Source organism: Neolamprologus multifasciatus, chromosome 14 (genome assembly GCF_963576455.1).
Source record: "Neolamprologus multifasciatus chromosome 14, fNeoMul1.2, whole genome shotgun sequence".
NCBI classification, from domain to species: Eukaryota; Metazoa; Chordata; class Actinopteri; order Cichliformes; family Cichlidae; genus Neolamprologus; species Neolamprologus multifasciatus.
Genome location: NC_140452.1, coordinates 120,001 through 135,248, shown reverse-complemented (window position 1 = coordinate 135,248; position 15,248 = coordinate 120,001). Strand labels below are relative to the sequence as shown.

The window sequence follows — 15,248 nt, the reverse complement described above, 5'->3', positions numbered from 1 at the left end:
TTCATTTGAAAGCCTGATGCTTAACATTGTCCACCCCAGCTGTGAAACTCAGAAACCAGTCTTACTTGTTATCATCTATTGTCCACCCGGCCTTACACAGCAGGGTGAACATGGTTGAAACGCAGACAGACCAGCGACCAGCACACGAGAAGACACGACTTAAATATACACAGAAGAACATCGGGAGATTACACACAGGTGGGGAACATAGCTAGAAGTAATTGACGAGACGAGACAAGGGACAGAAACAAAAAAAAAAAAAAAAAAAAAAAAAGACAAGGAGCATAAGTCCAGAAACACATGAAAACGATTCAAAACAAAGCTAAACCAGATCAAACATGAGTCCACAAAAAAGTTCAGGGGGGTCGACAGCACATGAGCCAAATCCAGAACAGTTCAGGGGGGCGGCCGTGTGGACAGCAGCGGCGGCGGCAACGCAGGCGAAACAAGTCAGGAGGAAGGCAGTGGCGGCAACAGAGCAGGTCCGGAGGCCAACGGCAGTGTAGCAACCGCAGCACCAGACGAGGAGGGACCAGACGAGGAGGGACCAGACGAGGAGGGACCAGACGGCAGCGTGGCAGCCACGGAACCAGACGGCAGCGTGGCAGCTGCAGGTGGTGACGCTGCAGGCGATGGTGTGTAAGTTCCAGGTGGTGGCTGAACGGACTCCCTAGAGCCGTCAGCGGACACGAGGATATGCTGGCTGGGTCCTCCGGGACCCCCAGCTAACGAGACGTGATGGCGGACGGGCTCCTCGGACCGTGCAGCTGACGAGGCGTGACGCTGACTAGGCTCTCCTGAACCCCCAGCTGACGAGACGTGACACTGGCGGGGCTCTCCAGAACCCCCAGCCGTGCTACTGGCTGAGCTAGCGGCAACACAGGAGACTGAATGGCAGACTGAACTCAGGGCAGCTGGGCAGCAGACTGAACTGAGGGCGACTGAAGTAATGGTTGAGATGATAATGGTGGTGGAGTTGGCAACTGAGCTAAAGGCAGCAGGGCTGCAGACTGAGCTACAGGCAGCGGGGCTGCAGACCGAGCGACAGGCAGTGGGGCTGCAGACCGAGCGACAGGCAGCGGGGCTGCAGACCGAGCTGCAGGCAGCAGGGCTGCAGACTTGAGCTGCAGGCGGGGCTGCAGACTGAGTGGGGGAGGGTGAAGATGAAGTTTGTGGAGAATGAAATCCTGAATGAGCGGGTGCAGTTAGTCCAATAGCCAGGGGTGGCCGGAAATGAGCTGCTGTAGCCTGGCTTCCACAGCGCAGAGCAGCTCACTCTCCCTCATGCTCTAGCCATAGGTTGACCAACCTGGAAGCAGAGTCGATTATGACCTCCTGAAGTTCCTTGGGTGGGGCAAATGCCGATGGATCCATAATGTGGCTGGTCAGTAATGTCACAGCGAACGGGATGAGACATGTGGAGGAATTAAATGAGGATCCAAGCGCAGGTACTCGTAGATGCGAAGGAGATTTACTGAAAAAATAAAGCACAAGGTGGAAATGGCAAAACGGAAACAAAACTAATCTATACTGGGACAAACTAAACTACTGAACAGCAAACATGAACACGAACATGAAGGAAGGTGAGCAGTTGAACCTGAAGTTGGACAGCAGGGTGAACACGGTTGAAACACAGACAGACCAGCGACCAGCACACGAGAAGACACGACTTAAATACACACAGGTGGGGAACACAACTGGAAGTAATTGACGAGACGAGACAAGTGAAGCTAAACTGAATACACTCACATAAGACACGGACCTTCACAATAAAACAGGAAACAAGAAACAACTACACAAAGATGCAGACTAGACACTAAACTAAACCTACAGGAGGGCACCAGAACAAATCTACACTAAACATGACACACAAAACCTAAGAACTAATCCCTTAACAAGAATAAACAAAAACATAGAATCCTACTAATAATCAACAAAGCACAAGAATCAGAATACAATCCAAAATTAAACCAAAACACAAGAACTCAAAATGCTGGGTCAAAATGACCCAGAACCGTGACACCTTACTTTTTTTCATGTTTGTCAAATAAAGGATGGTTAAAATTCTTTGAGCCTTTAAAAAACACACCTGATTTGTCTGCTAGATGTGGATGTGATTGTTAGCTTCAAGCCACGGCACATCTTGGAGCCACTTTTCTGAAAAAAGTCTTTTCTCTGGCTCTGGTTGGTGTTTCTTAGCTAGTGGTGGCACACCAAAGAAGCTGCTTAATGTCTGTTGTGTTTTTGGACATTTAGCTGGTGACAAGCAACACATGTAAGATTAAATGAGACAGTCAAGTACGCAAAGTGTCACTACGCATTCCTAATTTTTGTCACGCATTCGTACCTGCGTACCAGTTATGTGCACCCCTGTCTATAACACACAGCCAAACAACTACTCACTCAATAACTACTATCAAATTATCATATCTATTCAACCTAACATACATGTTTTGCATTTAATCTGTCAAGTTTGTTGTTATAACTAATAACTAATGCAGGAAAATGGCATGTTTCTTTAAGGTTTTGTTCTGCTTGTTCTATATTGTAAACAGAGCCAATTTTACACTGTATAATTTCCATAGGATTTATTAGTTTCAGATTTTTTTAGTCATATCATATGATCTCATTTATTCTGTACTGCTAAACAAAACAATGTTTGGTTTCTCAAACTGTCCATAATTGCTAGTGATAAATTCATTGGTTTCAGGATGCACCTTCTGTATCTTCAAACAAAAGATCAGAACAAAAATATAATAATTAAATACATTTTTCCGAAGAAAGCCACATCTTGATACATGCTGGTTTAACATAAGGATCTAAAATATGTCACACTATGTTGTTGGTTGAATCTCAGATTTGTTTAACATATGCAGATGCAAGTGTAAAACCATTGCTTCAGTGGTGGACCTCGGCTGGTGGTGTGTGAGGAAACATGTATTCCCTTGTAGTGTACCTTTGCCTCAAATAAATAACTAAATACTTTTTAAAAGAGGAATTTCCTATAAACAAACAAATGCAATAAAACTCAGTCCTTCGTCACTGTAAATGTTTCACTGAAATTCCATAAAAAAGTCAGAACTCTCATCACCTGACCACTTTTTAGCCAATGAGCTGTTTTTCACCCCTCCCCCTCACTTCGTGACTTCGAGTTGAGGAGTACCAACACCGACGCTGGTGTGGAGAAGCCAACAGGTAACTTTAAACTTTAAACTTTCGAATTTTGCCAGCTTTGTAGCCCAGCAACTGGTCAGATTTAGTTTTGTTGAGATTTTTCTTTGGTGTATATTCCTTGATTGAGCTTTGTATTTCAATGTAATTCTCATGCTAAAGCTAGCTTTTTTGATGACACACGGTTGTGTATTTAATTAGTCAAGGTTAAATACCTAGTCTAACACACACCTTTTTAGTTAAACTGTAACATTTGAAATTACTGAGATGTTATTATTTATTCATCCATCCCACTGTCTCCAGATTTTAAGCAACGCTGAAATATAGGTGACACGCTATTAATGAGACATTTCAGATAACCGAGGTAGCTAACATTTAACTCTCTGGAGTGCAGATTATATGACCAATTTACGGTGTATCAGCAACATGCGTATATAACAGTTTTTAAAAATGTGTTGATAGGCCAAGTAAAACCAGAGTTATGATACACAATTTACGCTTTTTCCTGAAAACGGTCGTCAAGTTTAGTGCAGGAAAATATAAAAACGGTATTTTCTTAAAAAACAAAACATAGATACATTATTGCCTCTCAATTCAATTTTATTTATATAGCGCCAAATCACAACAAAAGTCGCCTCAAGGCGCTTCATAGATACAGAGAAAAACCCAACAATCTCATTTCCTATTGTGGTGGATAAATGAACATGAGCCGATAAAACAATTAAATCAAAAGTAGTCAAAAACAGCCGATTATACCATTGACTCCAGAGGGTTAAAGACACCTCCTGTGAAAGATCAGTTTTCATTATCAACTATTTTCCTGAAATATTAAATAAATTGTACTATTTTTTTTTCTTTTTCTGAGACAGTGTATTGCAATGAGGCCCCCGAGAGCAAAAATTAAACCAAAAGATGAAGCAGTAAAATTTTCATCTTTGGGGCAGGACAAAGATGGATTTGAAGTGAAATTCATAAATTCAGTAAAAGGTGAGGTACTAGGATACTTGTTGAGGATTTTTGGCACAGTCATAAGTTTAACCATTGTAGTAGACCCATGTTGACATTTTCTATTTTCTTTGTAAGGTCGAGGAGTGTTTAGTAGGTGCAACTATAACAAAGGAGACTTCCTTCTGGAATATCGCGGAGACGTTGTAACCAAGAAGGAATATGAAAACAGAACAAGATTGTACCATGACGCCTTAAAGGTTTTTCTTTTTGAATTCAGGTACAATGGACAACAATTGTGGTATGTAAATTAAAATAATTCATTTTTCAGCCTACTTTTTGCAAAAGTTGTGACGACCACATTAAGACAAACTGCTAGCTTGTTACAAATCCATATAATTAAAAATGTAATCAAATTGTTCAGCCTTTTTATAAACCTTGTGTAATTTTGTGTCTTACATTTTTTGTTATCTCAGCATTGATGCAGCCAGAGAGGATGGCTCCTTGGGCAGACTGGTGAATGACGATCACGTGAGCCCAAACAGCAAAATGAGGACAATCACAGTAAATGGAAAGCCTTATCTCTGTTTATTTGCCATAAAAGACATCAAGCCGGGGGAAGCAATAACATACAACTACGGTGACTCTGACTGGCCATGGAGAGTAAAGGTACATATTATATTTACATTTACCGTAGTGTAGTGTAGTATTGTATAGTCTCAACTTATCTGTGTTGAATGGATGTTAATGTACTTTTGTGTTTGCTTGCACAAGGTTTCAGAGCACCCTGACCGTTCTCAAGCTGATGTGCCCATGGCATCGTCCTCCTTTGAAGTTGATGAGCAGGTGACTAATTTTCTGGTGTTGTTATTATTGCAACAAGAACACAGCCGAGTTGTTTGGATGTTGATAGTGAGGGTGTTAGACACAAGTCCTATAGTGTTGGTTAATGTAAGATACCTACATTATGAGGACTGTGTGTGTTTTGGATGCGTAAGTCTATTGAAAGATGGGCTCTGAAGTCTTTGTGTAACAGAGACCCTGCAGTGTATGAAGCTTTCAGGTACATTATTATGAGGACTGTGTGTGGATACTGCCGAGTGTCATGTTGGTTCACACTGGAGAATTAATTTTCACTCATTATTACTTCATTACATTTACCTCATTTATGTCAATAACCAGTGTACCTTCATAATTGTATTGTATAGTCTCAACGTATCTGTGTTGAATGGATGTTAATGTACTTTTGTGTTTGCTTGCACAAGGTTTCAGAGCACCCTGACCGTTCTCAAGCTGCTGTGCCCATGGCATCGTCCTCCTTTGAAGTTGATGAGCAGGTGACTAATTTTCTGGTGGTGTTATTATTGCAACAAGAACACAGCCGAGTTGTTTGGATGTTGATAGTGAGGGTGTTAGACACAAGTCCTATAGTGTTGGTTAATGTAAGATACCTACATTATGAGGACTGTGTGTGGATACTGCCGAGTGTCATGTTGGTTCACACTGGAGAATTAATTTTCACTCAATATTAATTCATTACATTTACCTCATTTATGTCAATAACCAGTGTACCTTCATAACTGTATTGTATAGTCTCAACGTATCTGTGTTGAATGGATGTTAATGTACTTTTGTGTTTGCTTGCACAAGGTTTCAGAGCACCCTGGCCGTCCTCAAGCTGCTGTGCCCATGGCATCGTCCTCCTTTGAAGTTGATGAGCAGGTGACTAATTTTCTGGTGTTGTTATTATTGCAACAAGAACACAGCCGAGTTGTGTGGATGTTGATAGTGAGGGTGTTAGACACAAGTCCTATAGTGTTGGTTAATGTAAGATACCTACATTATGAGGACTGTGTGTGTTTTGGATGCGTAAGTCTATTGAAAGATGGGCTCTCAAGTCTGTGTGTAACAGAGACCCTGCAGTGTATGAAGCTTTCAGGTACATTATTATGAGGACTGTGTGTGGATACTGCCGAGAGTCATGTTGGTTCACACTGGAGAATTAATTTTCACTCAATATTACTTCATTACATTTACCTCATTTATGTCAATAACCAGTGTACCTTCATAACTGTATTGTATAGTCTCAACATATCTGTGTTGAATGGATGTTAATGTACTTTTGTGTTTGCTTGCACAAGGTTTCGGAGCACCCTGACCGTTCTCAAGCTGCTGTGCCCATGGCATCGTCCTCCTTTGAAGTTGATGAGCAGGTGACTAATTTTCTGGTGTTGTTATTATTGCAACAAGAACACAGCCGAGTTGTTTGGATGTTGATAGTGAGGGTGTTAGACACAAGTCCTATAGTGTTGGTTAATGTAAGATACCTACATTATGAGGACTGTGTGTGGATACTGCCGAGTGTCATGTTGGTTCACACTGGAGAATTAATTTTCACTCAATATTACTTCATTACATTTACCTCATTTATGTCAATAACCAGTGTACCTTCATAACTGTATTGTATAGTCTCAACGTATCTGTGTTGAATGGATGTTAATGTACTTTTGTGTTTGCTTGCACAAGGTTTCAGAGCACCCTGACCGTTCTCAAGGTGATGTGCCCATGGCATCGTCCTCCTTTGAAGTTGATGAGCAGGTTGCTGTACTGTTATCACCAGACATGGTTGAAGCCCTAACGCAGCTCATAAGCAGAAGACTAGAGTGTGGAGTCCCGGAAGAAAACCCCTTCCTCTTTGCAACACCCAACTGTTTGACTCCTTACAGAGGACAGGACTGTCTCAGGATTTATGCAAATGACTGTGGTGCACAAAGTCCTGAACTCCTTAGGTCAACACAGCTACGCAAGCATGTTGCAACTTTGTCACACGTCTTGAACCTAAAAAATCACGAGCTTGACCAAGTTGCTGACTTTCTAGGCCATGATATCCGTGTTCACAGAGAATTTTACAGACTTCCAGAGGCTACAACCCAGCTGGCAAAAATATCAAAACTACTACTTGCCATGGAGAAAGGGACCCTTGGAAATCTCCAAGGCAAAACATTGGAAGAGATTGAAATTGAAGGTATTTCTAAGTAGATAGTATTTTAAGGTGTCTAGTTTTTAAGCTTTTGAGTGTTCTTAACACAATATATTTAATAACCTTACTTTTACATTAAAGCTGTTAAGAGAAACAAGGAATGTTTGTACCTGCTGTTTAACATCTCCAAAAAGTTGATTCTGTTCATCTGGACATAGCTGAAGTTGATTCTGTTCATCTGGACATAGCTGAAGTTGATTCTGTTCATCTGGACATAGCTGAAGTTGATTCTGTTCATCTGGACATAGCTGAAGTTGATTCTGTTCATCTGGACATAGTGTTTTGTGGGAGAAATGTTTCGTCACTCATCCAAGTGACTTCTTCAGTCTCAGCTGACTGCAGGTTTCAATCTTATAAACAGTACATTTGCATAATGACTGAAACCAGCCCACTGAAGGAACAATGGGCTTGGAGGTCAGTCCTTAATCTTAATTATGCAAATTCTCACGACCATTGATCAGCAACCACTGACCAAAACCCACTGATCAAAGACCACTGATCAATGGCCATGAATACCATTCACAGAGAGCTCTTCTGTGTTGTGCCATGCGCTTCGCCAGAGGTTGTTTGGTTTCCCCGATGTATAAATCCTGGCAATCCTCCTGGCACTTAACAGCGTACACTATTTTACTCTGTTTGTGTCGGGGGACCCGATCCTTGGGGTGGACTAGTTTTTGGCACAGTGTTTTGGGGTTTGAAAGCCACAGAGACCCAGTGTTTAGATAAAATGCGTCTCAACTGCTCCGATACTCCTGACACATATGGGATCACTACAGGTTTTCGTTTGGGCAGCAGTTGTCCTTCTCTCCTGGATTGGCTGGAGCTTTCTTTAGGAGCCGTCCCAGCTTTGACAAAAGTCCAGCTGGGATAACCACATTTACTCAGGGCCTTCCTGATGTGATGTTCTTCTGCCTCCTTGGCCGCTGTGTCAGTGGGGATGGTGTTCGCTCCTAATGACACCCAGTTTGTGCTCCAGTGGATGATGAGAGTCAAACCTTAAATACTGATCCGTATGTGTAGGTTTACGGTACACGTCAGCTTTTAGATGTCCCCCATTACTGATGGAAATCTCAGTCTAAGAAAGCTAACCTGCCACTTTTCATAGCCTCCCTGGTGAATTTCATGTGTCGGTCCACAGAGTTAATGTGATCCGTGAATTGTGGTACGTCCTGAGATTTGATTTTCACCCAGGTGTCATCCACATACCTGAACCAATGGATTGGTGGTGTTCCAGGGTAGGATAGCAAAGCCCTCTTTTCCACTTCTTCCATGTACAAATTGGCCACGATGGGTGAAACTGGGGAGCCCATGGCACACCCATGTTTCTGCCTGTAGAACTGACCCTTGTATGTGAAGTAGGTGGAATGAAGACACAGTTCCAAAAGCAAACACACTTGGTCGATGCCGAGAGTGGTCCTGTTGCTGAGGTTGGTGTCATAATCTCTTACGGACTACCTTCAATGCTTCCGTGACTGGGATGCAAGTGAAGAGAGATGTAACGTCGTACAAGACCATGGTTTCATCTGCCTCCGTAATGACATCTCTCACCCGTCCATCCATCCATCTTCATCCGCTTTATCCGAGGCCGGGTCGCAGGGGCAGCAGCCTAAGCAGAGGCCCAGACCTCCCTCTCCCCAGCCACCTCCTCCAGCTTATCCGGGGGAACACCAAGGCGTCCCCAGGCCAGCCGAGAGATATAATCTCTCCAGCGTGTCCTGGCCTGCCCCGGGGCCTCCTCCCGGTGGGACATGCCCGGAACACCTCGCCCAGGAGGCGCCCAGGAGGCGCCCAGGAGGCATCCTTGTCAGATGCCCGTACCACCTCAGCTGGCTCCTTTCAATGTGGAGCAGCAGCGACTCTACTCTGAGCCCCTCCCGGATGGCCGAACTTCTCACCCTATATCTGAGGGAGAGGCCAGCCACCCTTCGGAGGAAGCTCATTTCTGCTGCTTGTGTCCGCAATCTCGTTCCTTCGGTCACCCTCTTAACCACGACGGACCGGTGAAGCGTCCGCATCACTGCAGCCGCAGCCCCAATCCGTCTGTCAATCTCCGGCTCCCTTCTCCCATCACTCGTGAACAAGACCCCAAGATACTTGAACTCCTCCACTTGGGGCAGGAACTCATCCCCGACCCGGAGTGGGCACTCCACCCTTTTCCGGCTGAGAACCATGGCCTCAGATTTGGAGGTGCTGATCCTCATTCCCGCTGCTTCACCCTCGGCTGCGAACCGTTCCATTGCGAGCTGGAGGCCCTCACCCGATGAAGCCAACAGAACCACATCATCCGCAAAAAGCAGACTTGAGATTCTGAGGCCACCAAAGTGAAAGCCCTCCACTTCTTGGCTGCGCCTAGAAATCCTGTCCATAAGAATTATGAACAAAACCGGTGACAAAGGGCAGCCCTGGCGGAGCCCATCACCCACCGGGAACGAGTCCGACTTACTGCCGGCAACGCGAACCAAGCTCTGGCAACGGTTGTATAGGGATCGAATGGCCCGTAATAATCGGCCTGATACACCATGCTCCCGCAACACCTCCCACAGGACACCCTGAGGGACACGGTCGAATGCCTTCTCCAAGTCCACAAAACACATGTAGACTGGTTGGGCAAACTCCCATGCACCCTCAAGTATCCTTGAGAGGATAAAGAGCTGGTCCAGTGTTCTGCGACCAGGACGAAAACCGCATTGTTCCTCCTGTGTCCGAGGTTCGACTAGCAGACGAACTCTCCTTTCCAGCACCCTGGCATAGACTTTCCTAGGGAGGCTGAGGAGTGTGAGCCCCCTGTAGTTGGAACACACCCTCCGGTCTCCCTTCTTAAAGTTGGGGACCACCACCCCGGTCTGCCAGTCCAGGGGTACTGCCCCTGATCTCCACGCAACATTGTAGAGGCGTGTCAACCAGGACAGCCCTACAACGTCCAGAGCCTTCAGGAACTCGGGGCGGACCACATCAACACCAGGGGCTCTGCCACCAAGGAGTTGTTTAACTGCCTCAGTGACCTCGCCCCCGGAAATTGGCAGGTCATTCCCCTCATCCCCAGACTCTGCTTCCTCCTCGGAAGACGTGTCAGTGGGATTAAGGATGTCCTCGAAGTATTCCTTCCACCGCCTGACAATTTTCTCAGTCGACGTCAGCAGCGCTCTGCCAGCACTATACACAGTGCAGGTAGAGCACCGCATTCCCCTCCTGAGACGCCTGACGATTTGCCAGAATCTCTTCGAGGCAGTCCGAAAGTCTTTTTCCATGGCCTCCCCGAACTCCTCCCACACCCGAGTTTTTGCTTCAGCCACTGCCCGAGCCGCATTCCACTTGGCCTGTCGATACCTGTCGACTGCCTCCGGAGTCCCACAGGCTAACCAAGCCTGATAGGACTCCTTCTTCAGCCTGGTGGCTCCTTTCACCTCTGGTGTGCACCATTTGGTTAGGTGATTACCACCACGGCAGGCACCAACCACCTTGCGGCCGCAGCTCAATGCAGCAGCTTCGGCAATGGAGACGCTGATCATGGTCCATTCGGACTCAATGTCCCCAGTCTCCCTCGGAATGCTGTTGAAGCTCTGCCGGAGGTGTGCGTTGAAGATCTTGCGGACTGGGGCCTCTGCTAGACGTTCCCAGCACACCCTCACTACGCGTTTAGTAGGGGTGCAACGATACACAAAATTCACGGTTCGGTTCGGTTCGATACTTTGGTGTCACGGTTCGATATTTTTTCGATACAAAAAAAATGTTCATGCCTTTTTATTAATTTGTCATTTATTAAATTTTCACGGCACATTCTGCACCACATCTCTGTGCGTTCATCATTTGTTTGAAGCCAGCTCACCTCCTGCAACCACTTTTTTGAGAATACGCGCTTCTTTTGTGGTTCAGACTCCATTTCTTTGGAGGTGAAGGAACACCAAAGTAATTGCTTAAAGGATTTTGCTTCTTCAACATCTTTAAGAGTTCTAAACAAATGTCTGTCCTCCTCCAGAAAATCCTATGTACGCAAACACGCGTTGCAACTTCTTATCTTGTGCGCGTTTTTTATTTTGACAGCGAATGCGCACCTGCGGACCACTTATGTGCAGCCCTGGTTATTTAGCTCGTCATATTGCAGCCACAGAAATTCTTTTGTCCATGAAACCATAAAGCTGCACTTTCTTTTTGCCTTATAGTCTGATTTGTCATAACTTTTCCGTTTTGTGGTAAGCTTTGTTTGGCTGTCACTTCTTCACGCTGACCTGTCTTATTTGGCTCAGCAGAACTAAAATATATATCCTGCTGCTTTTACACATGCACTCACATAACGCTCAGCGATTCTCTGCGCGATCAACCTCTCACATGTTTAAGCTTGCTGCGGGAGATTTCACTTGTCATGTTTGCATAGTAAGCTAACGATTGATAAGATGTCAGAGGAATTGGTGCGCAAATTATCATCACTCACCAATCAGTGCTGTCACTCTCTATACGCAGTTCGCACGATTGCAAAGTGAAAGCAAAAAACAAGCGCAAATTCAAACGCAATTTCAATATGTCACATATTGACAGTGGCTCACCGATGCCAATGACATAATTACCCAGCTACATTTCCGAAAGAATGCAAAAGCGTTGACATATATTTTGCGAGCCCTGTATCTGATTGAGGAATCACTCATCTTTGGAAAAGAGAGTTTATTACAGAGAAATGGCTCTTTCCAAAATAAAAGCTATACTATACGCTTCTTCTGGGCTATATTCTCAGCACCATATTAAATATATCAGGTCCCCATAAGGAGAATCATGTGCTAACGGCTGTCTAAATGACTCGGGTAAAGTTTGTAGCATGCGTGCTTGTTGTTTTTGTCTGCTTCCACTTGTCTTTGCACTAGGATGATGTCGGAGTAAATGTGCAGTCATATTCGTTGTGTTCCCACTAGTGCTGTCAGCGTTAATCTGAAATGAGGTTAACGACACAACACCTCCGTTAACGAGCTACTGCGGATTGCCTTGTGCGTGGGGCTGGACGGCCAACACAACGAGCTAACTGCGCTAACACACTAGTTCCCACCCATGTAATTGAGCATTGCTGGCACATCCAACATACTGTTTTACTTTAATCCATGACGCGCTTACCTTCAGGGTCATACTTCACATGAAAACCAAAATAGTTCCAAACGCCAGATCTGAATGAGGGTGGGGGAGGTTCAATTTGCCATGTTGCAACGAGCTTAGCTTCTGTCTCGCTAGCTTGCCCTGCGCTCAGTGAATCTGCGTTCGACTACTCCGCCTAGGCTGCACTGTCGAGCGCAGATCCATTGAGCGCTCAACACAGACAGCATCGTCAGAAGGGAAGTTGATAAAATAAATTAAAAATGTTGTATTGTTCGATACATATGCGTACCGAACCGAAAGCACTGTATCAAACGGTTCAATATCGATACGAGTATCGTTGCACCCCTAGCGTTTAGGTGCACCGGTTCTGTCCAGCGTCCTCTCCTGCCACCTGATCCAACTCACCACCAGGTGGTGATCAGTTGACAGCTCAGCCCCTCTCTTTACCTGAGTGTCCAGAACATATGTTCGCAGGTCTGGTGATACGATTACAAAATCAATCATCGATCTGCGGCCTAGAGTGTCCTGGTGCCACGTGCACTTGTGGACACTCTTATGTTCGAACAAGGTGTTTGTTATGGCCAAACTGTGATTTGCACAGAAGTCCAATAACAAAACACCGCTCGGGTTCAGATCAGGGAGGCCGTTCCTCCCAATCACGCCCCTCCAAGTCTTGCTGTCGTTACCCACGTGAGCATTGAAGTCTCCCAGCAGGACAACAGAGTCTCCAGGTGGAGCACCTTCCTCTCCATGGTGATTTTGGATGCTGGGGGCTTTGCATTGCTGAGACAGGCCAAAACTTTCGTCTGTAGTTGCTATGCTTCCATTTCTGCAATATTGTTGTTACGAATTGCTGTTTCTGTGGCTGTGATCAGCTCCACTAGCAGGATTTGTCCCGGTGTGACAGCAAAATTCAGCCCTTGAGCAAGGATGTTTTTCTCTGTTTCGGTGAGCTGTCTGTCAGACAAATTCTTCACCCACTTGTCCACATCCTCTGTGTCGCATCCTTGTCTCTTCTGGTCACTGAGGACACTCTCCGTATTTTGCCGTGGTTTCCGACGTACAACAAGTAAGTCAAACTTCCTTTGTTGCCTGGTCTTAGACTTCTTGTGCTGTGCTAGACGAGCCTTCTCAGTAAAGTCAAACACCTTTTTAAGAGTATTCTCATCTAGAAGCATTGTCAGTCTCTGTTGGATCCGCTCCTCTTGAGATTTTAGCATGTCCATGGTAAAATTTGTTTGCCTCACCCGTTCATTAAGCAACTGATGCTGTGCCTTCTGGAGGATTTTTGTTGCCCGGAAGCCTTTAACGAAGAGCTCATTTGCAGACTTTTAGGAGTAATCCGGTTTTGTCTGCATCTGAGGCTGAATCTCAGGTGGTTCCTGTAATCCACCATCTTACGTGCTGTTTGCTCATACTGACGTACAAGCTTCAGGCCGTCCTTGCCAAAGTGGGTTAAAACGTCTTGATGCATTCAGAATGCCTCGATTCATAATCAAGGAGGGGGCCTAAGGCCATCTTACAGTGCTGTGATTGCAGCCATTCCCCAACTCTCTGTGTATGGTACTCATGGCTATTGATCAGTGGTCTTTGATCAGTGGGTTTTGGTCAGTGGTTGTTGATCAATGGTCATGAGAATTTGCATAATTAAGATTAAGGAACTGACCTCCCAGCCCATTGTTCCTTCAGTGGGCTGGTTTCAGTCATTATGCAAATGTACTGTTTATAAGATTGGGGAAACCTGCAGTAAGCTGAGACTGAAGAAGTCACTTGGATGAGTGACGAAACGTTTTTCCCACAAAACGCTATGTCCAGATGAACAGAATCAACTCTTGGAGATTTACTTACCTGGATGATTGAGAATGCATCAAGATGCTGCTTAACATATTTTTTTGTCAGATAACCTAGACTTGACAGACTCTGGTGAGAGTGAAGACGGCGAGGCTGACAAAGAATACCCACCAGCACAAACAAAAATGGGTAAATGCACCAACAAACAACTCATATTTATGTAGTATTCAGTTGAATGCAATATTGTGAGATGTTTCAGGTATACACAGTTATTTAAAAGGTAGTAGTAAGGATTATATGTGCACTGTAAGTCTTAAGTATTGAAAATGTCTTAATTTGTTTTGGGCTGAGGTTAATACACTGCTTAAGCTATTCTTGACATAGTCATAAAGATTGATGTCTGTCAAATAATGTCACTAAAGAAAGGTCTAACCAGATCAGTACAAAAAATGTAATAGTACTTAAATTGATAGTTTTGTGTTGTGATGCTACAGATATCTAGCCAGAGATGTGTGTAAATGAATCAACCACAACGCAACAGAGCATTAATATTGAGCTACACTATTCAACTACAGAAAAGGGAACTAGGCAATTTGTTGAGGTACCTCCAGGGACCTCTGACAGTATTACCCACTTCCTACAGTGTGCCCACTGATGATGATTGTCTTATAACTGGACTGTTGGAGTATTGTGTTTACATTTTTACAAGGTATGCCGAGAACATCTCTTCCGCTTATCCTAACCCCAGCAAGTGCACTTATTGGACTTGGCTGCCCAGTCGATAAGGCGGGACGTTAGCATAGTGGTTAGCACTGTTGCCTCACAGCAAGACGGTCCTGAGTTCATCGGTCCAGGGTCCGCAAACATGGAGTTGTTTTCTCCATGTTTGCGTGGGTTCTCTCGGCATACTTCAGCTTCCTCGCACAGTCCAAAGAAACTGGGGTTAGGTTAATTGGTCACTCTAAATTGCCCATTGGTGTGAATGTGATTGCATATAGTTGTTTTTCTCTGTGTTAGTCCTGTGGGAGACTGGCGACCTCAGTCATTTTAGGACTGAGCTATGGACCTGAGGATTACTTGTATTTATGGATGCCTCTCTCCTTGTTAGTGAAAATCATTGTCTTGTTAAAGGAAAGTCTAAACAGGAACAGAAAATGTGACTGCTATATTGAGCTAAAATACTCCTTGTACTATAGGGAGGAGTACTATGCCACCTGTAGAGGAA

General features: G+C 44.8%; 2 protein-coding genes across 3 annotated transcripts in view; both read left to right on the top strand.

Annotated features, from left to right (window-relative positions):
• Nucleotides 1-3,671: 3,671 nt before the first annotated feature.
• LOC146502789 (N-lysine methyltransferase KMT5A-B-like) lies at nucleotides 3,672-7,253 on the top strand. 2 transcript variants are annotated; one of them, XM_085130505.1, is made up of 5 exons: nucleotides 3,672-4,158; nucleotides 4,255-4,417; nucleotides 4,593-4,785; nucleotides 4,891-4,962; nucleotides 5,767-7,253. In XM_085130505.1, exons 1-5 carry the CDS (start codon nucleotides 4,050-4,052, stop codon nucleotides 6,067-6,069), a joined length of 840 nt encoding a protein of 279 aa, XP_084986631.1. In that variant the 5' UTR covers nucleotides 3,672-4,049; the 3' UTR covers nucleotides 6,070-7,253. The 2 variants fall into 2 exon arrangements, with proteins under 2 accessions (XP_084986631.1, XP_084986632.1); XM_085130506.1 differs by lacking the exon at nucleotides 5,767-7,253 and adding an exon at nucleotides 5,382-5,663.
• The window catches only part of LOC146502788 (uncharacterized), a 16,218-nt gene continuing 7,579 nt past the window's right edge, over nucleotides 6,610-15,248 (top strand). Inside the window, exons 1-3 of the mRNA XM_085131096.1 lie at nucleotides 6,610-7,141; nucleotides 14,132-14,212; nucleotides 15,220-15,248. The exon at nucleotides 15,220-15,248 is cut by the window's right edge and continues 19 nt beyond it. Of these exons, the coding sequence (XP_084987222.1) occupies nucleotides 6,610-7,141; nucleotides 14,132-14,212; nucleotides 15,220-15,248 (642 nt within the window). The remainder of the gene's footprint in view (nucleotides 7,142-14,131; nucleotides 14,213-15,219) is intronic.